Source organism: Cetorhinus maximus, chromosome 12 (assembly GCF_964194155.1).
Source record: "Cetorhinus maximus chromosome 12, sCetMax3.hap1.1, whole genome shotgun sequence".
NCBI lineage: Eukaryota > Metazoa > Chordata > Chondrichthyes > Lamniformes > Cetorhinidae > Cetorhinus > Cetorhinus maximus.
Genome location: NC_135890.1, coordinates 43,390,744 through 43,418,527, shown reverse-complemented (window position 1 = coordinate 43,418,527; position 27,784 = coordinate 43,390,744). Strand labels below are relative to the sequence as shown.

The 27,784-nt window shown below is 44.3% G+C and overlaps 1 protein-coding gene across 39 annotated transcripts in view; it reads left to right on the top strand.

Moving 5' to 3' along the window:
- The first annotated feature begins 12,589 nt into the window (after positions 1-12,589).
- The window catches only part of LOC144687401 (mucin-6-like), a 91,873-nt gene continuing 76,678 nt past the window's right edge, over positions 12,590-27,784 (top strand). For all 39 annotated transcript variants that reach the window (XM_078553508.1, XM_078553503.1, XM_078553507.1 and 36 more), the window contains exons 1-5: positions 12,590-12,685; positions 19,304-19,354; positions 20,526-20,600; positions 20,727-20,955; positions 23,825-23,942. In XM_078553508.1, coding sequence (XP_078409634.1) covers positions 12,637-12,685; positions 19,304-19,354; positions 20,526-20,600; positions 20,727-20,955; positions 23,825-23,942 — 522 coding nt within the window. In that variant the 5' untranslated portion in view covers positions 12,590-12,636. The remainder of the gene's footprint in view (positions 12,686-19,303; positions 19,355-20,525; positions 20,601-20,726; positions 20,956-23,824; positions 23,943-27,784) is intronic.

The window sequence follows — 27,784 nt, the reverse complement described above, 5'->3', positions numbered from 1 at the left end:
GGTGGGGTGGTAAATAGTCAAGAGGAGGCCCAAACATTACACATGCATACAGACAGGCTGGTCAGAGGGCCTAAGGAATGCCACATGGAATGTTATGTGGATAAGTGTGCGGTTAAGCACTTGGACAAGACAAATAAGGTACGGGAATACATGAGTAATGGTAGGACCGTGGAAAGTCACGACGATTACAGGGACCTTGCTGGGCAGACCCATTAAGGTAGCAGAACAGGAACATAAGGTGTTTAACAAGGTCAAAGCCAGACTTGCCTTTATTAGCCGAGGAATAGAGTGTAGGAAAAGGGAGGCCATGTTGCAAGTGCAGAAAATGCTGTTGAGGCCACATCTACACTTCTGCGTTCAGTTGTGAGCTGCGCTTCATGGAGGGATGGCATTGGAGTGGAGAGAGTGCAGAGGTTCCTGACCTGGATACATGCTGGCCTGGAGAGTTGGAGTGATGAGGAAACATTGCAGACACTTGCGACATTTGCCATGGAGCACAGGAGATTGACAGGTCACATTATTGACCTTCATACCGTTATGAGGGGCATAGAACGGGTGGACAGAAGGCAACATTTCCCCTTGGTGCAGGGATGACTAACGTGGTGGCATTTATTTAAGTTGAGTGCCATGAGGTTGGCGGGTGAGGTGCTGAGGACCTTTTGGACAGAGTAATGTGGGACGCACTGGCTGAAAGGGTGGTGGAGGTACAAACCCTCCTAAGATGTAATAAATCTTTGGATGTGCAGCAGTGATGCCATGGCATGTTAGGCCATGGGGATAGTGGTCACAAATGGGATAAGGAGACTTTGGAAGGTGCTAGAGACGCGCACCCTCAAGGGGTTGAGGGACCTTTTTGTATGACCCACATGCCTGACTGTATCAGTCTGTGAATGAGCAGTGTTGCTGCATTAACGATTGCAGCAACCATCAGTGCTTTGGATGGTGGGGAGACAGAGTAGCTGGGACTGTGGCCCTCAAATACCTGGCCACTGCACCCCAGCCTCGCCGACACCTGCTGACCTGGCCGCTTGCCTCCTCCCCAGCTCCATGGCCTGCTCCTCAAATGTGGTTAGGTGCTGCAGCAGGGCGTGCCCACCACCAGTCCGCTGACGCTCCCAGCGATTGTGCTCTGCTTTTGCCTGCAGAACAGAGAAGATGATTTATTGGGGCTGATCGCTCATGTACTCTGCATGCGCACGCCACACCCCAACCACAGTGGCTCATCTGAAGATAGTTTGGCTGGTCTCAACCCCCTCCCCCAAAGGCCACTTTGGACACATTCGGCGTCCATCACTTTGAATAACACACGGGTCTTAGCGACCATGGCAAGGAGGTGCAACTAGGTGCGGTGCCGAGGCCAGCAGATGGCACTTGGCCACGATACCTTGAGGCTCCCCTTCCACCATCTCATCACCATCAATAAGGCATGTGTTGGAGTTCTGAGTATGTGTCTAGCTGCCTCGCCTGCAGGTTCCCCCCAGACTAATCAAATGTGACAAACACCAACATATGCTGCGGGGAGAACCCGTTTGCCCAACAAGCGTACACCAAGTGCCTAATGCAATAACAACACTAAGACGTGGCGGGAAAGGGGGGCCTCAAAGGCTAAGGTCACCTGCTGGGTCAAATGGCCAAGGCCGACATGGTACTCACCCTTCCAGAGCGCAACAAATCATTGAAGCGTTTGCAGCACTGGATTCCTGTGCGCCGCACATCATCTTGAGAGCTTACTCCCTCCGCCACCTCCTGCCACGCCTGCCTAGACACGTGGGGGACCCTCCTCCTCCCATCCTCGGGAAACAACACCTCCTGACGATGTGATACCTTTTCGAGGAGAGCAGCAAGGCAGGCATCGGAGAACTGAGGGGCACATTGGCCCCCCGCTGGCCTACCCTGCAGCCTTCCCCCCTCCTCCTCCTCTGCCCTGACCTCCTCTGGTGCCCAGTCACAGGCCATGGTGAACGGCCTAAAGGAGGCTGCCTGGCCTTTCTTTATACAGACTGCTGGTTCCCCATTGGAACCAGCGGTTTGTACACGCCCACCGCAGATTTGAATTTCCCGCTGTACACGGGACTCTGAAACATGCTAGGTGGGCCCTAACTGGCCCGCTTGCGCAAAATGGCGGCGTGGCCCATTTCGCTGGCGGAGATCAGCCATGCGCCCGCCACCGATTGGGTCAGGCCCGCCCGCCCGACAAACATAAAATCCTGCCCCATGTATGTGTAGAGTTTGATCACTGTACTGGTAAAGTTGTAAGCAGTCACTATTGAAATTTCTATCATTCTGTATACGTGCATAAAGTCACTTTTGTTCCTACCTCTGCTGCTCAGCATTGCTCCTGGTTCCTGTCCTCAGTGTTGTTTCAGGCTCCTGTGCCATGTGCTAGGGCACAAAATTCTTGCAAGATGAGTAATTCTCCCCCTCAGTTTGCCGTGGCATTGAATCTCCAAAGGAGCAGCCAGGGGTAAGAGATGGTATTGGCACTTGGTTGGTTTTGGGTGGGGTAAGTGTGGTTTGGTTTGTTGTGGTGCTGCGTGGGACATAAGGAGAGTGTCAGCATGAACTGTGGGGGCAGAAACAGCTAATTTGAACTGAAGGGAGAGAAAGAAAATATATGTCTTTTAAATGGGAAGGAAAAGAAAGACTTTCATTTATAGTATGTTTCACAGCTACCAGACACCACATCACAAAGTGTTTTACAGAGATACTCTTTGAAGTGTAGTCACTGTTGTGATGTTACTTTTGCCAGAATAGCAGACCATGGAGCAGGCTGTCATCGATTGCACGCACATGGTTTGTGCTGGTGCATCTCAATGCTGTGGAGTACTATAATAACCACAAAGATGACCACTCGCTGAATATGGAGTTGATGTGAGACCATGCTCAATCTGTGATGCCATCAGTCTTTCAGCCACCATGTCAAACTAGGGGGTGACTGCTTCGCTACATGAGCTATCTGCTCAATGCCTGGTCTATTATTCCCATCCATGACGCAAACAGAAGTGGCAATCAAGACTACATTGGCCATGCTGCCATGAGAAACATCACTGACCAGCCAATTAGGGTGCTGAAACAAATATTCTAAGCCTTCAGTACTCACTGGACTGGGTATCTCAAGCCATGGTGGTCTACTACATCCTCAACAATCTGGTCTATCATAAGGGCTCAGGCCTTGCACCAAGGATTTGACAACCACATCAGTGCTTTAATCATGCTTTAAAAGTCACGACATAACAATTAATCCATACCAAATTTATTGAACAGTGATCTAATATTCCATACAAAACTAAACATCCTTGAGCATTCTTTGGTACCAGTCTTGCAGGTGCCTTTGAATGGTCTGGTGCTCATGTGCAGTGCTACCCTAGTGGCTGCGCCATGACTTGTGGAAGGCTGCTGATTATCACGGGGGTCACTGCAGATACAGGATGACACTGCGCAGCACTAGCCCAAGAAGGCCAGGCTTCAAACTGCATCACCTTAGAAGGATGGCAGCAGTTTGGGCTGGCTGACTGACAGGCAAACGCATTGGCAGAGTGGCAATGGTGGGAGCACAAATATTGGAACTCAGGACAACATGTTTGTGCTCTACAGGGCCAAAGTCACTCCCTGGGGCAACATCTCAGCGATCCTTGTAACATACGGGAGGATGGGCTGCTGGACTGCTGTTAGGTCCTGATAGTCCCTTTGAGCACTGTTATCCATAGCCATGATGAGTGCAGTCTGAACCTGAACAGCAACAGGCTGAGATTTCATGACATCTTTTACCTTCCACTGCAGCACTGAGCTATTGGGTGGCTTCTACTTGTGCTACAATGGAAGCTGACACACCAGCCAGCAGATGCTGCTTCATGTTGATCGCACAAATGCTGTCATGGAGTTGGCCACCATTTCCACGCTGGAAAGGATGGGTAGAAGGACTCCAAGCTCCACACAAACTCCTGTGTCAGGCTGGAGCTGGACTCTTCCACACTCCTTGACAGCAACAGCAGCTTTTCTGGGAAGCCTGTTTATGAACCAAACATTTCTGTGTGCATGTCACTCCATCAAAATCCTCACCTGAGTCCTCCGCAGCACAGCTTGCCCTCTGGGGAGCTGACATATGTGCAACCCTTCCCTCTGTCCTGGCTGTACCCCAGACACCACCATCACTATCCCTGGGCATGGTTCTGTCTGTCCCATTGGCAGGACCGACCCACCAGAAGTGACAGCACAGTGGTATACAGTCGGGAGGGAGTAGCCCTGGGAATCCTCAACATCGACTCTGGACCCCATGATGTTTCAAGGAATAAGGTCAAACATAGGCAGGGAAAACTCCTGCTGGTTACCAGCTATTACCAACACCGCCCCCCCCCCCCCCGACAACCGGTGAAACAGTGCTCCTCCAAGTTGAACACCACTTGGAAGAAGCACTGAGGGTGGAAAGGGCTCAGAATGTACTCTGCGTGGGAACTTCAATTTCCATCACCAGGAATGGCTCGGTAGCACCTCTGCTGGCTGAGCTGGCCAAGTCCTAAAGGACATAGCTGCTGGACGGGTTCTGAGGCAGGTGGTGAGGGAACCAACAAGGGGGAAAAACCTACTTAACCTCATCCTCTCCAACCTACCTGTCACAGATGCGCCTGCCCATCGCAGTATTGGTAGGAGTGACCACCACGTACTCTTTGTGGATATGAAGGGAGGAATTTTCCAGCCCTGTCGCAGCAGGGGTGGAAAATTCAGCGAGCCATTCAAAATTGACTGGTGGGACCAGAAGATCCCACTGGTGGGAGAGGCCGGAAAATTCTGGCCTAAGACCTGTCTTTACGTTGAGGGTACCCTCCATTGTGTCGTGTGGCACTACCACCATGCTAAATTGGATAGATTTTGAACAGGCTAGTAACTCAAAATTGGGCCTTCATGAGCCACTGTGGGCCATCAGCAGCAGCAGAATTGTATACAACCACAATCTGTAACCTCATGGTCCGGCATATCCTCCACTCTGCCATTACCACCAAGCCAGGGGATCAAGTGCAGGAGGGCATGCCAGGGCCAGCACCAGGCATACCTAAAAATGAGGTGTCGACCTGGTGAAGCTACAACACAGGACTACTTGCATATCAAACAGCAGGAGCAGCACACAATAAATGGAGTTAAACGATCCCACAACCAACAGATCAGGTCTAAGCCGTCCTGCCACATCCAGTCGTGAATGGTGGTGGAGAATTAAACAACCAACTTAAGGAGGAGGCTCCACAAATATCCCCATGCTTAATGATGGCAGAGTCCAACACGTCAGTGCAAAAGAGAAGGCTGAAGTACTTGCAACCATCTTCAGCCAGAAGTGGCTCCTCCAGAGGTCCCCAGCATCACAGGTGCCAGTCATCAGCCAATTCCATTCGCTCCATATGATATCAAGAAATGTCTGAATGCACTGTGTACTGCAAAGGCTATGGGCCCTGACAATATTTCGGCAATAGTACTGAAGAACTGAGCTTCAAAACTAGCCACACCCCTAGCCAAGCTGTTCCAGTACAGTTACAACAGTGGCATTTACCCAACAATGTGGAAAATTGCCCAGTATGTCCTGTCCAATAAAAGCAAGACAAATCCAGCCCAACCAATTACTGCCCCATCAATCATCAGCAAAGTGATTAAAGGGGCTGTGGACACTGCTATCAAGTGGCACTTGCTCAGCAATAACATGTCCATTGACGCTCAGTTTGGGATTTGCCAGGGCCACTTAGCTCCTGACTTCATTACAGCCATAGTCCAAACATGGACAAAAGAGTTCTCAAGGGGTGAGGGGAGTGTGACTGCCCTTGACATCAAGGCAGTATTTGACCAAGTGTGGCATCTTTGAGCCCTAGCAAAACTGATGTCAATGGGAATCGGGGGAAAGCTCTCCACTGGTTAGAGTCACATCAAGCACAAAGGAAGATGGTGTAGTTGTTGGAGGTCAATCAATTGGTCCCAGGACATCACTGCAGGAGTTGCTCAGGGTAGTGTACTAGTCCCAACCATCTTCAGCTGCTTCATCAATGATCTTCCTTCCATCATAAGGTCAGAAGTGGGGATGTTCGCTGATGATTGTGCAATGTTCTGCACCGTTCACAACTCCTCAGATACTGAAGCAGTCCATGCTAAATGCAGTAAAACCTGGACAATATCCAGACTTGAACTGGCAAGTGGCAAGTAACATTCATGCCATGCAAGTGCCAGGCAATGACTATCTCCAACAAGATGGAATCCAGCCATCTCCCCTTGACATTCAATGGCATTACCATCACTGAAACCCCTATCAACATCCTGTAGGTTACCATTGACCAGAAACTGAACTGGAATAGCCATATAAATACTGTGGCTACAAGAGCAGGTCAGACACTAGGAGTTCTGCAGCGAGTAACACACCTTCTGACTCCCCAAAGCCTGTCCACCATCTACAAGGCTCAAGTCAGGAATGTGATAGAATACTCTGCACTTGCCTGGATGAGTGCAGCAACAACAGCACTTGAGAAGCTAGACAAAATCCAGGAGAAAGCAACTTGTTGATTGGCATCCTAACCACCACTTTAAACAGTCACTTCCTCGACCACAGGCACACACTGACAGCAGTGTGTACCATTTACAGAATGCACTGCAACACCTTCCAAACCCACGACCTTTACCACCAAGAAGGACAAGGGCAGCAGAAGCATGGGAACACCACCACTTGCAAATTCCCCCCCCACTCCAAGACACACACTATCCTGACTTGGAATGTATCACTGTTCCTTCAATGTCACTGGGTCAAAATCTAGGAACTCTCCTCCTAAAAGGACTGTGTATTAATTCCAATAATTGTATGTTGAGGCAGATCAAGTCTGAAGCTAGCCTGTACCTTAAAGCAGGTGTATTTCTAGCAAAGCAAAGACTCTCCCAGCTCCTTGCAAATACTCAGATTTATTAATTGATTTTGTGGGATTTGAACCCATGTCCTCAGAGCATTAGCCTGCCTCCAGTGGGTCACTAATCCCATGACCATGACCATGACCATGACCATGACCATGACCATGACCATGACCATGACCATGACCATGACCATGACCATGACCATGACCATGACCATGACAATACCACTACACCACCATCTCCCCCTCAAACATTCAGAGTGAACTGGTTTATATACCCTTACAATGACTCCCTAACCCTTCCCCAATTGGGGACAGCTGTGCTTAATTACCAATTTAAAGCATTCATTGCAACATAAATTCAGCATCAACACTGTTGGCAAAAACAAAAATACCTGGAAAAACTCAGCAGGTCTGGCAGCATCTGTGGAAGGGAGCACAGTTAACGTTTTGAGTCCGCATGACTCTTCAACAGAACTAAGGAAAAATAGAAAAGGGGTGAAACATAAGCTGGTTTAAGGGGGGCGGGGGTTGGGACAAGAAAGCTGGATAGAGGGCCAGTGATAGGTGGAGATAGCCAAAAGATGTCACAGACAAAAGGACAAAGAGGTGTTGAAGGTGGTGATATTATCTAAAGGAATGTGCTAATTAAGGGTAGAAAGCAGGACAAGCAAGGTACAGATAGCCCTAGTGGGGGTGGGGTGAAGGAATCGAAAAAGGCTAAAAGGTAGAGATAAAACGTAGAGATAAAACAATGGATGGAAATACATTTAAAAATAATGGAAATAGGCGGGAAAAGAAAAATCTATATAAATTATTGGAAAAAACAAAAAGGAGGGGGAAAAATCAGAAAGGGGGTGGGGATGGTGGAGAGAGTTCATGATCTAAAATTGTTGAACTCAATATTCAGTCCGGAAGGCTGTAAAGTGCCTAGTCGGAAGATGAGGTGCTGTTCCTCCAGTTTGCGTTGAGCTTCACTGGAACAATGCAGCAAGTCAAGGACAGACATGTGGGCATGAGAGCAGGGTGGAGTGTTGAAATGGTAAGCGACAGGGAGGTCTGGGTAATGCTTGTGGACAGAACGAAGGTGTTCTGCAAAGCGGTCACCCAGTCTGCATTTGGTCTCTCCAATGTAGAGGAAACCGCATTGGGAGCAACGAATGCAGTAGACTAAGTTGAGGGAAGTACAAGTGAAATGCTGCTTCACTTGAAAGGAGTGTTTGGGCCCTTGGATGGTGAGGAGAGGGGAAGTAAAGGGGCAGGTGTTGCATCTTCTGCGGTTGCATGGGAAGGTGCCATGGGAGGGGGTTGAGGTGTAGGGGGTGATGGAGGAGTGGACCAGGGTGTCACGGAGGGAATGATCCCTACGGAATGCTGCCAGGGGGTATGAAGGGAATATGTGTTTGATGGTGGCATCATGCTGGAGTTGGCACTGTTTGTGTACCTACACCACATGGACTGCAGTAGTTCAAGAAGGTGGCTCACCACCACCTTCTCAAAGGTAATTAGGGATGAGCAATGAATGCTGACCTAGCCCACAGTGTCCACATTCTGTGAACGAATTAAAAAAATCTCTTGCCCAGTGTATCACCATAGCTTGATGCTGCCTCTATTCTAGCCTCCAAAGCATTTGCAGCGCCTGGTAGCTGTGACTCTCAGATTGAGTAATGGTGCTTCTTCCTCCACACCTTCTTCTTTCTCTAGGCTTTCAGCCCTCCTGGCCAGGAAGCTTGTGAATCTGAAAGCATAAAGGCATAAGGGCAGGGTTGGATTGAGTTGGTTGGTTTGGGGGGTGGTGGAATCAAGAGTACATGGTTACACCATTTGCAAATTGTAAATCATAGAAGGTTACTGGATGAAATTGAAGTGGTACTTGAGAAGATGCATTAAACAGGAACAGATCGTCTTCCTCCGTGGTTTCAGCACTGCTGCTGGCCACAGCCTCAGTGATGGTTCCAATGATTTCCAGCATCATGTACTCCATGGGGGTGAGGGCATGAAGCTGTACCTGCCCACACTGGTCAGCAGATGCTGCCTTAAATAATGCACTACCTTGCCTTTCAACTAAAGGAAAGTGTTTCAGTGAGTGTGATGCAATATGCTTTGGATGATGTGCTTGCCACAGTTGAATAACTGACAGTGTGTGCAAGCTGTGAGCTGTGTGTAAGCTGCTTCCAACAGTGCTAAGTGTGTGAAGGTGAGGCGAGGCTGTGAATGTGAGGTATAAGTTGTAAATGATAAAAATTGTTGGTAGGTGTGTGAAGGGGGTACGTTGAAGAGAACAGTATGGGGCTGGTAGTGAGTGGTAGGATAAGGTATGTGAAGATGCATTCCCTGACCTTGACCAAGCATGTGAGGAGAATAAACTTTTTAGTGACATTACATCAGATCCTAAACAACCTACTGATGAGAGCTTATTGACCTGAAACATTAATTCTTTCTGTCCTGCCATAGATGCTGCTAAGCCTGTTGAGTATTTCAGCAATTCCTCTTTTTATTTCAGGTTCCCAGTATCCACAGAATTTTGCTTTAGTTTATGTGGTGCAGGCTAGATTTGAGTGGTGCTGGCCTTGTACAAACCTGGGCCCCTTGCTGAGGCATATGGCCATTTAATAGCACATTCAATGCTGTGCTGAAGTCCACAATTATTAAAATTCTCAGGCAGCATGAAGCTTATGGCCTGTCTGCAATACTTTGAATGGGTGTGGGTTAATGATGCATTGTGATCCCTGTGCCAGGTTTCAGGGGTTATACAATTGAGCCATTTTGATGTCAATTAAATAAATTTTTTGAAATCGTCTCCTTGATTCTTGAAGATAATCAAGGAAGTTCCAGTAGAATACAGCAACAGAGTAACAGTAACCTAACCTAGCCTACACATATCCTTTATAACTTGAGATGCCTTTCTCCCACAGAAAGTTGTCTAGGCTCCTTTTGATGGACCTCAGTGAACCCATGCTTGGCAATGTGTTCTAGAGGTTGGTGACTCTGAGTGGGAAAAAGATACTTAATGACATTTACCCGAAATCTTGGCTTTCATATTGCATATTACTTCTCCCTTATCTCTATTGAGCGCTGAAACTACTTTGAACTAAACCAGCATTTATCTCCTTTATCAATTTAAAAACCTCAAAGTTATTTAATTTGTTCAATGAAAAAACATGCCCAATTCCTTAAGCATACCCTGATAGAAAAGATCTTAAGACTATGCATCATTTTGATCAACATTTTCATCCCTTGTAATTTGTTGGCATGAAAACGGTACACATACTTGAAATGCAGCTGTGCCAAAGCCTTGCATCATCCGTTTTTTTTTACTATCATTCACGGATGTGGTCATTTCTGGCATGACCAGTATTTATTGGCTATCCTTAAAGGCTTCTGAGGAGATGGTGATGAGCCTTCTTCTTCAACAGCTGCAGATTGTGTGGTGAAGATACTCTTGCAGCGATTACATTTTGCCCTGACGGTTTGGTACAACTGAGTGACTTGCTAGGTTATTTCAGAAGGTCCATGTATACGCCACACCAGCTATAGGTGGCGGATTTCATTCCCTGAAGGGCATTTGTGAAACAAGATGTTTTTTTTTGACAATCTGGTAGTTTTATGGTCACTATTACTGGTGTTACCTTTTTATTCCTGATTTATTAAATAAATGGATTTGAAATTCCCCATCTGCAGTGATCGAATTTGAACTTGCCTCAGAATCATGAATCTGAGCTTTTGGATTATTCAACATTTAACATAGGATCTATGTTTTGAGACTATCAGCTTTTATAAAGCTGTTGGCCAGGTAACGAAAGTTCTGCAAACTGGCTTTCATTGAAAAGATATTTCAGTGTAAAATTCTTTAACAAGATTTTTTAAAGTGTTATAAATACGAATGTAATTCTACACTACTGCCTCCTAGTGCACAGATTTCAGAAGTGATAGTGAAATGTATGCCAAAGATTTTTCTCTGTGATGTCACTTTTTTTCTGTCAGTTTTCCTGAATTTTATTGGTTTCATTTTTTAATGCCAAAACTGGCAACTGATGAGCTGCAAAGAAGCAACAGAACATCCATCAACTTAGACATGCAACAGACCTCAGCTGAAATGTACAAAGTGCCTACCCACCCAAAAAATCCAGTTATTTTTATGTAGGTGCCACATTTGTATAGCCATCCTTTACATCCAGTCATTAACTGGTACTCTATCCCCACGACTGAATCTGTCGCTGTCTGTCTGCAATGCACCAGTGTCCTGTCCCTCAGTTTTGTTTTTGCTTTATTCCTCAATGGCAGGACTCATGAAACCCATTCAGCTGACAAGCTATTGATCCTGAATTTGTTTAAAACAGAACTCACTACTTCTGGAATACGTACATACATGAATAATCAGGCTAAGCAAAGTTCAGATTTTAGTTATTTTATCAGGCATTTGGGGGACAAAGTATAACTGGAAAGGAGGGGAGGACGGAAAGAAAGTGCAGGACACAGACACACCAATACAGAGGTTCACTTCAGGTGAAGAAGGAGGGGCAGGTAAAGAAACCCCCTTGAGTTGTGCCAGATTGATTGTTGAAGCCAGTGACAATTGAAGCAGAATCTGTTATGAAACATAGATGTGGTGGAGGGGACCTGAGATTTTTTGGGGCAGTGGAAAGAGTGAGCCCTTAGTACAAGAGAAGGGCATCTCTACTTCTGTTGCGACTATTGCTAACAGTTCATGTTGAAGTTAAATGGGCCGATGTTACAATGCACCCTATCCTGCTTACTGTGTGAAATTCCGCAGGATTAAATATCAGTAAGATTTCATGCTCAGTAACCTGTCACTTTAGGCATTACCAACATGATATAAATACTTTAAATTGCCTGACATGGTTGACAAATAATAATTGGAAACTTACCTGTTCAAAAATACTCTAGTTCAGCGGTGAAATAATCCAGAAGACATTCATAATTGTTTGTTCCCCTTTTAAGATTACTCTTTCAGCATGTAAGGGTTTACTTCTGTTTCTCTCCCACCCAGTGTAGGATATTCCTACTCAGCCCTGGTAGTGGTAATGTGGCATTTTCAAAAAAGGCTGATTGTCTCTATCTGACTAGTGTTGCTTTACTCATTCTTGATTCATTAATGCCATTGTTCATTGCCTTTTCTTGTAAGCAAAAAGTAAAAAAAAAACATTTAGTTAACTTAATGACTTGAAATTGTATTGGTTCAGAAAAGATAAATGTAATTCCTTCTAGGTGGTTCAGTCAGCTTTTTCAACAATTCATGTAAAGTTAGAAAAAGGATGAAATACTATAACTACAGTGATGCAATTCTTAGCAATTGATACTGATTCTAGTTTATGGCTGATGATGAAATTACTTTGTGATTTTTTTTGACGTAGAGTGAGTTATTCTTACTTAAATAGAGAAAAATCATATATGCTATATTGCCTTTAAGGTTTGGATAATGAACATAAAATGCATTGCTTTCAGGTAGCACCTTTAGGGTGATAAGAGCTTTACACAAGAATAATTGAACATAAATGCACCAAAATTTGCAACATTTGACTTTAGAACTTCACAAGAAAATATTTTTATGCATGCTGTAGAAATCCATGTGTCTGTCACAATTGCCAGAATTTTGATTACCGAATATCATTGTTCTTGATTTTCATTTCCTCATTCCATTTAAATATCTTGGAAATGATCTGCAGTATAAAAAGTAGGAGCTTCAGTTGATCACAGCACTAACTAGAATGACACTGAATTTCTAGTTTAGTTTCAAGTTAATACAATGAAGCACTCTGTATTGGTAGTGATCTGGACTTTTGCCTTCTTTAATGGTAAGACTTTCTTAGATATTTTTGTATGTTTGCATATTTTGCTTGTTCTAGGGTATGTATATATTTAAAATACACTAATTGCATCATTGTGTATGAGAATAAGGATTTTAATTTATTCTTTTATTTTGTTCATAACTTACTGCCAAATTGCTGATGGATGTGTAAAAAACACCCTATATTGGGCAAATGGTGATTATCACCTGCCTTTGGCATAGGTGTTAAATACAGAAACACCACCTATTACTTATTGCGGGTCAGACTAATTCTGGCAGCTTCAAATAGCTGTTTGCAGCTTGTTGAAGTGCGACCTTAGTGACATGTCTTTCTTAAGTCCCTTACCAATTTCAACCTCTGCAACTTGGATCAGGCAGTTCCACTCTAGTTTCCTTTCTTCTCCACCCTGCGGACCTCTGGAACTCCCATGCCTGCTTCAAGTCATTCTTTCCAGTATGTTGAGCTCCTTCAGGTGGCAGGCTGTGGCAGATGACGGATGACACTTGACTGTTGTCCCATGCTATGTCCCCTGCCAGTTTCAGGATCTCAGCTGCCAGGTGATTGAAGAAGCTGCTAGCAAAGGTCTCAGCCAAAACTAACATTATCCTGTTAACAAATGTAAAGAAAAATACTCTTTAAAAAGCTTCTGGTTACATTGTCCATTGTGTATAGCAGACAAAATATGATGACACCAACATGCTCACTATAAGCGGTGGGTACTGTTTTTTGCACATTGTGGTAGTAATTAATTTACTATTTCAAACAAAATATAGATTATTTAATTAAGATAACTTGAATTATAATTATATTGTAATCCAAAATAATTTGGTCTTCAAGTTCTAACAGTACTTTCCTTCCCTAAATTATGATTCAGATGTTAGAAGTAATTTAAAGCAAATGTAAATTTTTTGATGGCTGGAAATAAAGTTTGGTAGCAGAAAATCTCATGGATTTATATTAGCCAAGGATTTTTCTAAAAAAACAGTTTCTGAAATTCATCTTCGATTTTCTTCTAACTGTAAGTTATGTTTCAGTGAGCAGGATGGACACGGTCTAAGCGAAATGCATTGGGTTTGGATAGACCTTTAGAAAACCAAGGCTGTGTTGATGCTAAACCTTTTATGCAAAGTGAACTATAAAACCTCTTGCTGTACAAAAAAGTTGAATTCACCAAATTTGGGCAATTTTATGGAACAGAAATGTCACTTAAAATATATTTTAGTTTCTCACTTTCAGAGTAGGAAGTCCTGCATTTTCTAATTTATTTGACAATATGGATTTTACTTAATTCTAACACTTCTTCTGAAATTTTAATTCTTGGCAGGTTGAACTCTGTTTCACTCTGAGGTTAGAGCAGTTGCAAAGAGCCATCTTCAGCTCAGGCAGCGGGGGCAGACCAGCTTCTAAACTTCAGAGTTGTTTGCAGTATTACTATGGTCAGAACTTTACAACCTGCGGGTGGGCGGGCGTCTGACCTGTCCGGCCGCAAAATAGCATGGGATGACGTCGGGCGAGAGTGTCCCAGCGCTATCGTGCACTAGTGCGATACCCCGCTCAGCAGTCGGAAGTGTACCCGCTGACAATTAAGTGGGCAATTAAGCACATTAAGGAGGCAGTTAAAAGCGTTTTTTCATGGCCTGTCCACTGTTATGGTTGGCGGATGGGCCATTCTCCCAGGCGGCCTTTACATTTTTGCTCAAACCTCAATCCAGGGCGGGATGAAATCCCCGTGGGGAAATAAAATGCAAAGAGATACCTGGGGACTGTTTTTTTTTATGAGGCATGCTTTCAGGTGCTTGATTGTGCTGCATAGACATATTTTACAGCGTTTTTGTAGTTTTGTTTATTCTGTGGAGGTCTTCAGCTCCCTGAGGCAGCTGTCTGCCTTCAGAGAGCTCACTGCAAGAGCTCACCAACACCAACGACGTCGACACCCGCCCCCACCAGCAGTGCTGAGCCTTTCTCAGTGCGCCTTTCATGCTGCCTGGCTGTCAATTGGCCAGCCAGTGTGAAATCATGGTCAGGATTTCCTATCTGCTCCTGGTCCTGCTGATCGCGCACACCCGACGAGCGAAAAATTCAGGCCTATGTGACTGGACCATGGCAAACGAGCACAAAAATACCACGGCACTTACAGCCAGCTAATGGAAAAGCAAGATTTGAGAAGCAGCAAACTGGCTGAACCTGCTCTCAATTGTTGCATTTATGTAAGGGACAATGCTGTGTTTTCCGGACAGCCAATGACTTTAAAACCAATTTTACCATGGTATAGTGGGCAATCAATGTCCACAAGAGCAAAGAAATGTTGTCACTTAATAATTTAGTTGTGCTCGGTATCCAATCGGGAACTACAATATGGTTTGAGGATGTTGGGTGTAAGTAAAGCTATTCCAGACCAATACTTCTAGAGACTAATTTTAATTTTTCAGCATGAACTGAATCATTTTTAACATGTGTTTATGTTATGCTTAACATGTTGGGTAACGGAATTGATTTGGTGGGGTGCATGTATAGGGGAGGGACTGTGTGACCAACTCATGAAATAAAATAATGGTCACTTTGATCGTGGGACTGGGAGGGGGGAAGAGGGTTAGAGAGTGGAGAGGGAGCACTGGTAAAAGCAAGGGGGCTGGGGTTGTTGGGAGAGGGGAGATTGAGGTGGGGGGGGTGAGGGGGGTGAGAGCACGGGGAAACAGGGTTGAGAGCGAGGAAATGGGAGGGTGTGAGTTGAGGGGAGGGGGCGATGTGGGGGGAGGTGAGAGCGGTGAAGGAGTGAAGGGAAGAGCCTTGCTCAGAGAAGGAACTTGTATGTATACAATCAAACTAGCAGTTCTGCACTCCCCAGGCTTGCTCTCCCCCTTGTGGTCACCAGAAGGAGCCCAGTGCACCGCGCAAAGGGGAAAAAGATGTGAAGGCAGCAGCAGACTAGACACCCCCCTCTCGCCCCCACGCACAATAATTAGCCCCTCTCCCCTCTCACACAATAATTAGCCCCTTCTTTCCCTCTCACATTCAGTAATTAGCTCCCTCCCCTCTCACACACAATAATTATTCCCCTCTCCTCCTCTCACGCACATTAACTATTCCCCTCTCCCCGTCTCACATTCAGTAATAACCCCTCTCCCCTTCTCACAGTCAGTAATTAAGCCCCTCTCCTGCCTCTCTCCTAGGCACATACAGTAATTATTCCCCTCTCTCCTGACCATACAAAATAATTATTCCCCTCCCACAGACACTCTAATTATTCCCCTCTCTACCCCAACACACAGTAATTATTCCCCTCTCTACCCCAACTCACAGCAATTGTTCTCCTCTCTACCCCAACGCACACTAATTATTCCCCTCTCTACACCAACACACAGTAATTACTCACCTCTCCCCAACACACACAGTAATTATTCCTCTCCTCCATGTACAGTAATTATTCCCCCCTCCCCACCCACACATACAGTAATTGTTCCCCTCTTCCCTCCCACACACAGTAATTATTCCCCTCTCCCCTCACACACTAATTATTCCCCTCTCCCCGCTCACACATACAGTAATTTTTCTCCTCTCCCCCCAACACGCACTAATTTTTCCCCTTCCCCACACACACATACAGCAATTGTTCCCCACTCCCTCCTCCCTTCTGCCCCAAACACAGTAATTATTCCCCTCTCCCCATACACACAATAATTATTCCCCTCTCCCTCCCACACACTAATTATTCCACCTCCCACCCGCACATACAGTAATTGTTCCCCATTCCCTCCTTCCCCCACCCCCCACACACAGTAATTATTTCCCTCTCCCCCACATGAAACAGGAGCAGAAAGACAAATTTTGAGGCAGACACATTACCTCTTGACATTGATTCAGTTCAAGGCTGTTGCAGAGCCAAAAGTGACAAGCTCAAGAATTGCAGGTCAGCCCGAAAAATTTCTGGACAACTGGTGTTTCCAAATTTTGGAGTTCCGGTCTAGCAAGATTGCAGAGAATATGGGACAAATGGCTTCCTGGGTGCATTTCGTAAGATATGTGGGACAATTGTTAAAAATACAGGACGATCTCACCAAATAAGAGACAGCTAGTTACCTTGGTGTGGTTGGTGGCTGGTCTGGTTAGATGACTAGAAAATGGAAGTGTATCATGAAATTGGCTTTTACTCAGGCAGGACAAGGGTTGGGCAGCCAGAAAATGGACTGACATTTTAAATATGTTAATGAGTTTAGGAGACTCATATTTAACCTGTTTTACATGTTTAACAGTACACTGTTAGGTTTCCTGGATTTTGGGAGTCACATCAACTGCAGTGAGGCATGGATGGCCTTGTGGAGCACTCCTTGTGGGCTGACAGGAGCAGTAATGCTTCCTCCTGGCCCTGCAAGCTCCCTTCCCATCAGATCCAATTCCCCCAGCATCAGATCCCAACCTGAGCTGGTTCAGACCCTTCTCTGGGGACAGAAATTGGACCACTCTCCTGCTAAACCCCTCATTACCCCAAGGACTGGAATCTCCTGCCTGGGGCTCAGGGATTGAGCCTTCCCCAAGCTGAGAAATTGGACCCTTCCCAGGATCGCACCCATCAATGATAAAGCATCAGATTCACGCAAAGGATTGGACTAGGGGTGGTTTAGGAGATGCATTTCATGTCTTGTCATGTATTTAATGGACATTTTTGTAACCACTGTACACCAACATTGGGACTAACAATGAATATAGTTTGTTTGGTGTACTTTTAATGAAGAAAACATTTTGCAACCATAGTGGAAATAATAGCAGCAGACAGCAGACACTCCATTAGGGAAATAATCCCTCTGCATTGTTCAGCCTGCCATGAAACAAAATGAATCCAGGAAGGCATCTTTCAAAATATTAGTATTTTAGTTATCCAACATATATGGTTTTTCTTAGTGAATTGCATGTTCGTCTGATGACTTTTTACTCTTTTGAGGGGAAACCTCTAGAGAGGTGACTAAAAATCCATTTTTATCATAAGAAATCTAAATTATCACAAACTCAGATTGATAGTACTTTGAGACATAGATAAATTGCACTTTCAACAAAGATAGATGTGGCAAATCATATGAAAACTGTCTTTTGCTAACTGGCGGGAGATGCCATTTCAAGGAACTCATGGAAACTTTTAAACCATTATATTCAAGAGGCCCTGAGAGATGATGCTCTGAAGATCTGAGAAACTGGGTGCCATTGTTCTCACCAAATTGCCCTCCAAAGCCTGAAGACCAGTAATTAATGCACCTATGTTAGGTTCACTATTTCCTGACAGGGAATATGGTAGAGGATGTTGTTAAAAGGATCCAAGCCGATTGGTGAAGCTGACACCAAGACAGAACTTTTCTTTATTGAGAGAGTTTATTGACTTGTTCAATCTCAGAGCTCTACTCCCACACAACCCAGTGTCCCAGCTATCCCCTATTTATTTGTGCTCAAAGACAATTAATACCCATCACCTGTTTCTTTTAACCTTAACAATGTAATTAACATTAACAAATCTCAACAATGTAATTGACAAGACATTAACAGATATTTCTGATGCTGCTATTCACTCCATGTAGCATGGCATTGTATTGATTGATTAGCAGGTGTTGGTGTTTGAGTTGAGTTGAGGATGGCTGACCCTTACCATCTGTCCCTGGTCTTCAAAGGTGGTCTTCAGTGTCTCAATATGAGTGTGATTCATTGAATAAGGGCTCATTCAGGGTGAGAACTAAGCTGGAACTGATCTTCCTTTTTAGGACAAGACTCCATGGGCAGGATCTTCCGGTTGGTGAGCGGGGGCAGGGCCCGCTCACCAACGCATAAAATGACACGGGATGACATTGGGTGGAACCCCTGGCATCACCCCACATCATTCCCATTGTCAGGTCGGCGAGGGCACAGCTGAGTCAGCTGCATGCCCGCCGACCTGTCAACGGCCTATTGAGGTCATTGAAAAACTAATTAAAGTCATTAAGGGGCCTTCCCATCCAACCTCAAGGTTAGCGGACAGGCCAGGGGTCCTGGCGGGTGTCGTAAAAAACATGAAACCTCACCCATGAGTGGGATGAAGTTTCTTGAGGGTATTAAAATTTTTATTAAAGGTTTCAATAAAAGTTATGGACATGTCCCAATTCATGTGACAGTGTCACATGAGGGTACATGTCAGGGAATTTTTTTTATCATTTGTATTACAAATTTTAAACCTGAGCCAATCTCCCTGAGGCAGCACTCAGCCTCAGGGAGATCAGTGCGCTCTTTCACGTGCATGCGCGAAACAGCGCACTCCCAGCTGAGGGAATCCCCCCCTGCCCGCACAGGGAATGCGTAGCGCTTCCGAGCGGACATCACACTGGGCGGGCCTTAATTGGCCCGCCCACGTGCCCGCACCCACTCCCGCACTTCCCCCCACCAATGGTGGGAAAATTTTTCCCCATGGAAACTTCATTGCAGAGAACTGGGTTTTCAGGCCCTGGAACCAAGGGTCAACTTCTGTCCCATTATGTTTGTATTTGAATGCCATAAATGGTGAATCCTGCAGATAAGTTCTAGAAAAGGAAAAGAGAGGCTTGCATTATATTCTAAATGAATTGATTTCTCTTGCTTCTTTCATTAAGAAAAATTGATCTTTTTCCATCACAGGTCATGATGCTACTGACACATTTAACCAAGGTTATGGACACTCCACTTTCGGTAAGTTGACATCAAAAAATAGCACAAGCATTTTGATGATATAGTAAATTTACCTAAACTAAAAAGTCAGGCATAAAATTTATTATTAAGCTCAAAATAGCTATTGAGATACTGTCATTATATTTTCTCAGCTCTCCTTTGCTTAAATTGTCTGTTGGCATTTGTTAATAAAGTGTAATTGAGCGTTAATTTACATCTTCAAAGAAACACAATGATAAGGACCCAAGATTCTGTTCTTAGCTCTCTTTCATTTGTGAATTTGATTTACAATTTAAAGTGTTTAAATTCCTTCATAACCTTATGCTTTTTTAACTCTGCAAACTCTTCAAGCCCTACACTCCCCCAAATGTTTAGGTCTGTTAATGTCTGAAAGATGTTTGGGACCAAGGCATTTCTGGATTTTGGAATTTTCTAGATTATGGAATAACATTAGAATGCCTAACCACAAATGTGTGAGCCAGATATAACTCTGTATCTGAGACATAAAACATTGACAAAAAATTTAGAAAGCCCTAATAAAAATTGTTTAATTTTACTAAAATGAAAACTACACCAGTTTACCCTTGGTCTGCTCAAAAGCACTGATACAAACTAACTGAGGACAGAGAATGGTGAGTGATGGAGGGGTGGGGGGACAGTGACAGTAGCATAGGGAAACACTGTGTGAGGCCACAGTGTAATACAGGATCCAGAATTAGCACTACAACGGGCCCAAGCTAGGGGACGCAGGGAATGATAAACATTCAATATAAAAGAAACAGAGAACAATTGCTGTGGTTGCAATTTCTCAGAAAGATTGGCAATATACTACCAGAGTGAAAGGCTTTGATTTTTAATTTCAATTCCTACCTAATTAACCAACTTTTCTTCCAGCGTCATTCACCTTGTCTCTCTCTCCTATTTCATGATTTTTTGCGGTGCTGCGAATGTGAGTATCTGAAGTGCAGAGCCTTTCAAAAGAAGTCCAGACAACTGGTGTTTCCAGATTTCAGATTCCAGACTGGAGAGGTTACAGCGTATAATGGTTGCAGGCTCTTTCATTGCACTTAGTCTTTTTTAACAAAATTTGATTGTATAAATATAGAAATAACATTTTGAAAATAAACCATATGTTTGTAGTCTATTTTCCATAGCTAACTCACTTGGATTTAAACTGATAATTTTGCTTTAGATCTGAATGAGGCTGTTCTTACTCAAGTCTTCAAGCGGGCATTGGATAGTTCCAATCAATCACCACAAAATCATCGTGAGTACAATACATTGAATATACTTGATCACCCAAATGCACTTAACTTCAGTGTCATCTCACATCTGTCTTTCAGAGAAACAATCTTAGAATGTTGTAACAGAGGGAATTGTCCTTTTCTTCCAGATACCTGCAACACATGGGGAATGGGAGCATTCAAGGATTTTGACAATGAACTATTCTATTTTACATCAAATTGTGAGTTTATCATGAGCATGCTATGCAAAAGCCAACATGATGATTATATGGTGAAAATCCGCAGAGGATCAGATGGACATCTGAAGCACGTATTCTTCAAAATTGGAACCACCCAAATTGTTCTGACAAATGGGACAATTCAGGTTAAAGGCCAGATGTAAGTTAAATTCTGCAGGTCTGCTTTTGTTTTCTCTTATTCATTTATGGGATGTGGGTGTTGCTGGCTAGGCCACCATTTATTGCCCATCCCTATTTGCCCTTGAGAAAGGTGGTGGTGAGCTGCCTTCCTGAACCGCTGCAGTCCATGTGGTTTGGTACGCCCGGCTACATCAGCGCAGTAAAGTGAGGGAGACTAAATGGCATGGCTTGCATTTGATACTTGATAGCCGAGTCAGAAGGCTGGAAGTGAGAATATAGTTGTCTGAGCCTAACAAAACAAAGTTAACTGGTGATAGTTCTCAATTATTATCATCAGAATATGTGAAAACACTTCAAAATTATAAAGCTATTGTAAAAATATCAGAGAAAAGATTGCTTGCTAATGATTTGTGAAGTGATACAGATTGTTCACATAGGGCTTACAGGAGAAGAGAATTGTCATATTGGGGTTACAGTTGAATACACATTGGGCATAGCACACTTTTACAGCCCAGGATAATTTTGGCATTATCACTAGGACTTGGCTTATTTTTGAGCAAATCGGGGATCATGTCTACATTGAATCGGGTCTTAGTATTCAATCTGTACCTTATGCATGGTGTTTTCTTACTTAGGTTAACTTTGCCCAGATTCTGAATTGTTCCATTGTCACCTGTTTGGGAGATGTCTGATTCATGTAGGAAAATAGCAAATGGACTTCAAACTGCCAGGAAGTCTGCAAATGCTCTAACTGGTCTATGTTCTTTTTGTGTTATTCTGGGGAAGGTTATGATCCATCAGAGCAAGGGGGAGAGGAATGAGTCCTGCCATGTTCTTTGCAGCCTCCCTTAATACAATCCAGAATGACAAAATGTTGAGGCATAACCAAACGAGTGGGCCTCTCTCTTCACAACCCATTTAATTATTTAATCTGTATTAATCTCACCAGCCACCTCCATTTTTGTGTTAGTTTCATAGTGAATCCAGATTAGTCTTCAGCAGCTTCATCATTCGTAGGCTTTTCAGATGAATTTAAATTAGTTGAAGGCAAGTCATTTTAGGTTCTGATAAATGTACATTGCAGGTAATGAGATAAACGGAGATATGTTTAATATACTGTATGCAGTAACTTTCTGTATTCAAGTGAAAAAGGTGAAACTTGCTGAGGAGAACCTAAGTAGAGTCAATGGAATATTAAAACTCGTTGCTGGGAATTAAAAAAAAATTTTTTTTTTCCTTTAAAATAATCCTAACAAACAATAAGCATATAAATTGTTTGGAATTTTATTATTGATATCCATTTCTATTTCTTGCCACACTCCAAGCTGTTCTTTTCCACTATCAAGTTGTGGGTGTCACTAGCAAGACCAAATCAATGTGCTGAAGCCTTTCAGTGCTTTTATACAACTGAGTCACTTGCCAAGCCACTTCAGGTCATTAGAATTTCCCTTGGGGGCTTCTGAGCCCCACCATCAGGGGGTGAGAAATGGTGGTTAGAAATCCGCACTTTGTGGGAAACAGTCACTGATTTTCCCTGGGGTGGGTCAATTAATGGGTGGGCTCACTATCCGATTAAGGGTGGTGGGCACACTCTTGAAGCTGGAGGACAAATAAAAGGCTGCCCATCTTGAAAGGAGCAGTAGGTTGCAATGGAAGATAAGTGAGAGAGGCAGCATGTCAAGACAGAGGCACCCTCTGTCCAACATTTTTAAATTTGGACTAAAATACAGCTTTTGCAGGGTGCCACAGTGGCGCAGTGGTTGGCACTGCTGCCTCACAGCTCCAGGGACCTGGGTTCAATCTGTCTGTGTGGAGTTTGCACGTTCTCCCTGTGTCTGCGTGGGTTTCTGCTGCGTGCTCCAGTTTCCTCCCACTGCCCAAAGGCATGCTGGCTAGGTGGATTGGCTAGGGTAAATTGTCCCCCAGTGTGTGCGTGTGCCTGTGAGTGTGTGCCCTGTGATGGACTGGCATTCCCCACCTAGCACCCATTGCCTTTCAGGATAGGCTCCAACTCCCTGTGATCCTGAATTGGATGAAACAGTTCTGGAAAAGTGAGTGAGTGAGTGAATAGCTTTTGCAACCAGGCCACTCCTATTAGAGAAGAGTGGCGGGGAGCCTCTCTATAGGCTGTGGCTGCTCCAACACACAGGCAGGCAGGCTAGACCTCCCTGGGGCACTGGCCCCCTGGTCCCCTGGTCTGCTGCCTGGAGATTGCCTCCTGACACCCTAACTGTGCCTGCTGAAACTTGGACGGCAAAGTCGCAATTGGCCTCCTTTAAATGGCCTTAATGAGCTGGGTCACCTACCTGCTGTGGGCTACTCCCGGTTCCTGCCTGTCTCCATGGCGGGATGCTCAAAATCCTGCCCTTAGTGTCATCCACACGGTTATGTGGGGCGAGTCACATATAGGCCAGAGCAGGTAAGGACGGCACCAGACCACTTTTATTTAAACTGAATTCAAATTTTCAAACTGCCATGGTGGGATTTGAGATTGTGTTTGTCTGAATCATTAGTCCCATTTAAGACAGAGATGAGAAGGTCATTAGTGTTTGGAATCCTCTCCCCCAGCGAGGCATGGCGGCTGGATCATTGAATATATTCAAGGCTGAGTTAGACAGAGTTTTCTTTGACAAGAGCTAGGAAAGTGGAGTTAAGGCCACATCAAATCAGCCATGACATTTTGATTTGCAGAGCAGTCTCGAGGGGCCGAATGGTCGATTCATGCTCCTATTTCTTACGGTCTTATCTTCTTATGATTTAGTTACAAAATTGCTGCATTACCAGGCACAGAAAGAAAAAATAATATATTAGTATGGATCAAAGCAAAAATTTTAAGTAATGTTACACAAGCCACATTTTTCTACTTAATTCCCATATAACCATTGTAGAAAAACTTTGCCGTACGATGACAAGGTGGTCAATATTCGTAGAAATGGGGAGAACATCAAGATTGCAAACAAGAAACATTCCATCTCCTTGACCTGGAACCATAAAGATGCATTGATGGTGAGATGTTTTAAGTGTAGCATTCCTTTTCATTTTCATTTTCCTTCACTCTGCAAATGAAGTACATAAATGCAACACTTCTTATTTTCATTTGTGAATGTGTAATATGTGTTCTCTAGATGATAAGTTTATGCATGTAGGTGAAATCCTGTTTCTCAAAAATGGCTCTGTTCATCATCAGAGGAATTGTATTAATCAATTTCATGGAGTTTTTGCTATTTTAATATTTCACATTTTGCTAACTGATTTTTCTTGTAACTGAGCACGACACTCAACCTTAAACTGACCTGTGTGTGCTTCTTCACCTCTGATATAGTAACTGATAGTTAACACCATGGTTACATTTCTATATATAGAAAGAAATGATTATTTGATGAAATGAACAAGAAGAGAGTTCCCGTGGCAGTAAAGGTGAACCTTTCCCTCTGTAGTTGCAGTATGTTTTCTTGCGATTGACATTGAGCTCTGTTTTGGCCAATAACAATGGCCAGAATTTTTGGCTTGGTGAGCAGGGGCAGGGCCCACTCGCTGAGGTGTAAAATGATGCGGGGCGACGTTGGACTTGTGTCAAGACGTCGCCACGCGTCATTTAGTTTTTCAGTTTGGCAGGCGCACAGCTGAGTCGGCTGCGCACCTGCTGAACTGTCAAAGAACTATTAAGGCCATTTAAATATCAATTAAAGTAATTAACTGAGCTGCCCATCCAACCTTAAGGTTGGTGGGCAGGCGAAAAGCCCAGGTGGCCTTCGCATTTTTCATGGAACCTCATCCACGGGTGGGACGAGGTTCCATGAAGGGTTTATAAATTAAATAAATTTTTTCATTAATGTTCCTTGACATGTCCCAGCTCATGAGGGGACATGTCCTAAAATATTTTCTTTTCTTTATTTAAATTTTTAAACCTTAAACTAATCTCCCTGTGCCTCAGGGAGATTTCTGCACGCTTCCACGCGCATGCGCAAAAGAGAGCAGGCCCTGACTTAGGGAACCCCAACCCCTCCCGACCCACGCAGGGAGTGCTCAGCACTTCCGGGCGCATGTCACTCTGGGTGGGCCTCAATTGGCCTGCCCTCATAAAATGGTGGCGCAGACCCAATCGGGTGCACCAATCGGGTTCACGCTCGCCCCCGCACTTCCCCCTCAACAGGGGAACATTCTCCCCAGTGGTTAATTTAGAAACTGTTTGTTTTGTAAGTCACTACGTGTTTTGAATGTCAAAATTAATCCCTTAATAAAGAATGTTCTCTACTGACTACCTTTCCAAAGAATGAAACGCAACACAAACATATTTAAATGAAGATGATGCAAATGTGGAGGTCAGAAAGACATTCTTTTATGAATAGTTACATAAATTAAGCTCAATCGGGTACAGTTTTAGAATAATAAAAAATGCTGCATTTATGTTCAAACAACAGGAATAGATTTTTGTGATGGTGATTTTAGCATTGGGATGGGGAGACGGGATCATCAATTTGAGGCAGGACCCGTAATGGTGCCAATATGCCTTTTTCATCAGCCATGCAGTCAGGCTTTCACAGGTTCAAAAACCCAGAAGCCATCAGCCACATTGTCAAGGGTCCCAGCATGAGCATTAGCAGCCTTTCATCAGCTCTGCTGAGACAACTAGCAGCGAATCTCAGAATAGAATACAGAAAACTTACAAGAAAGACACTTTGGGTTCACATTTGGGGGAAAAACAGAAGGGAATGATTATGTTTACCATTAAATTAATCACCTTTATGACGATTTTGAGCTGTAATATGGTTTTATCAAGATCCACCACTTGGCCCTTCACCCCATCCGCACTAAATTTATGATCATCTCACGTTCCTTTGTGGTATTTATGGTGGCATTGTAAGTGGCTTACTCTGTTCAGGTTTTGACATTATTCCTTGCAATATCACTGTAATCAACTCGCTCATGAAGAAACTCATCCTCAGTGCTCTGTTCTTGCAAACTACTTCTCCGCTGCAAATTTCCCTTTGCTTTACAAAGTCCCTTAACTCGCCTCACTGCCTTCCAAATCCATGCTTATCTTTCCTGCAATTCCATGATGTGCAAGTCTCTCCAGAGATGTTTTTGTTCCTGCCACAGCACTGAAACAGCTTTACCAAAGTCACAAATGACATCCTTTGTTACTCTGACTCTGGTGCCCTATACCTCCTCATCATACCTTCGGGAAACCATTGGCCTGGTCAACCACAATGTTCCCTTTCACCTCCTCTTTGTGCAGCTTAATTGGACAACCAACTCTTGGCTCCACTTTTATCTATCCAATCATAAAGCACCTCCAGGAATGGCTTCTCTTCCTGTCCCTTATGGTTACTTCTGAAGTCCCGGAGGGATCAAAGCTTGTTCCCCTCCCTTTCGTGACAACATCCAGATTGACTTTTCCACCAGTTTTCTTGACTCCTCCACAGCTTCTAATCTGTCAGCCTGTTTGTCTGATAGCCACACTTGGATGAAATGTAATTTCACCCAGTTAAACATTGAAAAGACCGAACTGTCCTCTTTGGTCCTTGCTGCAAAATCCTTTGCCACTGATTCTATCCTGCTCCCCAGTCATTGTCTTAGGCTGAACTAGACTAGTCACTATTTCAACATTCTATTTTATCCCAAGCTAAGCTCCCAACCTGATACCCAAAGGCAACCTATGTCAACCCCTATAATATTGTTTGTACTCAGCACATCTTTTTCTAAAACTTTTATCCATGCCTTTGCCGTTTCCAGCCTTAACTGTTCCAGACTCTACAAGTCATAAACTCTAGATCATCCAAAACTCTACTGCCTATACCCTAACCCTCACCCAGTTCCACTCACCCGTAATTCCTATCCTTGCTGACCTACATTGGGTCCAGTTTCCCCAACACCTACAACTGATAATTTCTACTCTCATGTTTAAGTCCCTACAGGCTATGTCCCCCATTCTCTATCTATAACCTTCTCTGGCATTAAACCTCCTCGCCTCCTGAATTGTTAGTCCCTTCAAACCTGGTCTTTCCATGACCTTCCTGGCTAGTAATTGAATCTTGCTCCTGATATTTGTCTTAGACTTCCTTTTTCTGTTTTGGTCTCTCCTCACTCAACCCTTGGTTACTTCTTGAAAAAACCTCTCCTTTGCTTAGGCATCCATTTATTTTGGATTATAGCTTTGTAATCTGCTCTGGGATGTTTTTTCTATATTAACGGTGTCATGTAAATGCAAGCTCTTGTTGTTATGTCAATTCTGCCTGTCCAGCATTCCCTGTTCTGCAACTTACCGAGGAAGACCAGACTTGAATTTTCACCCTTGAGTTGGGAGCGCAGATTCAGGAAAATTCCCAATCTCTGCAAACTCGGGACAAAGTGCCCCAGATGATCTAAGTTTCCTTCTGAGGGGGGTGCTGTGGGGTGGAGGATGGGTGTTAACAGGAGTCGGGCTTGCCTTGCCCAGAAAGAGTTCAGAGGCTGCCACAGGGGTTGCCGGTGCAGAGTTGGGCTGTGCAAAAGGTTGGCCTTGGTGATCCAGGACTTCAACCCGGCCGTAAAAAACAATAAAACAAAAAACAGCCTTCCAGCTCTCACCTGCATACTTTCTCACCCTGCCACACACTCCTCATGCCCTATCCAAGCTGACCCATGCTACCTCATGCTACCAACCCACCCCAATGGCCCCTTATTCCCCACATGCTAACCTATGTCTCTCATGGCCCCTCATACCTTCCATGCCAACCTATATGCCTCTTTCTACCTCCACAGCCCTTTATAGCCCTCTGTCATCTTAGTACCAACTCATGCCAACCCATACTCCCCATCCACCACCCTTTGCTGTTATAGCCTCAATGCCAACTCGCCCAGTATCT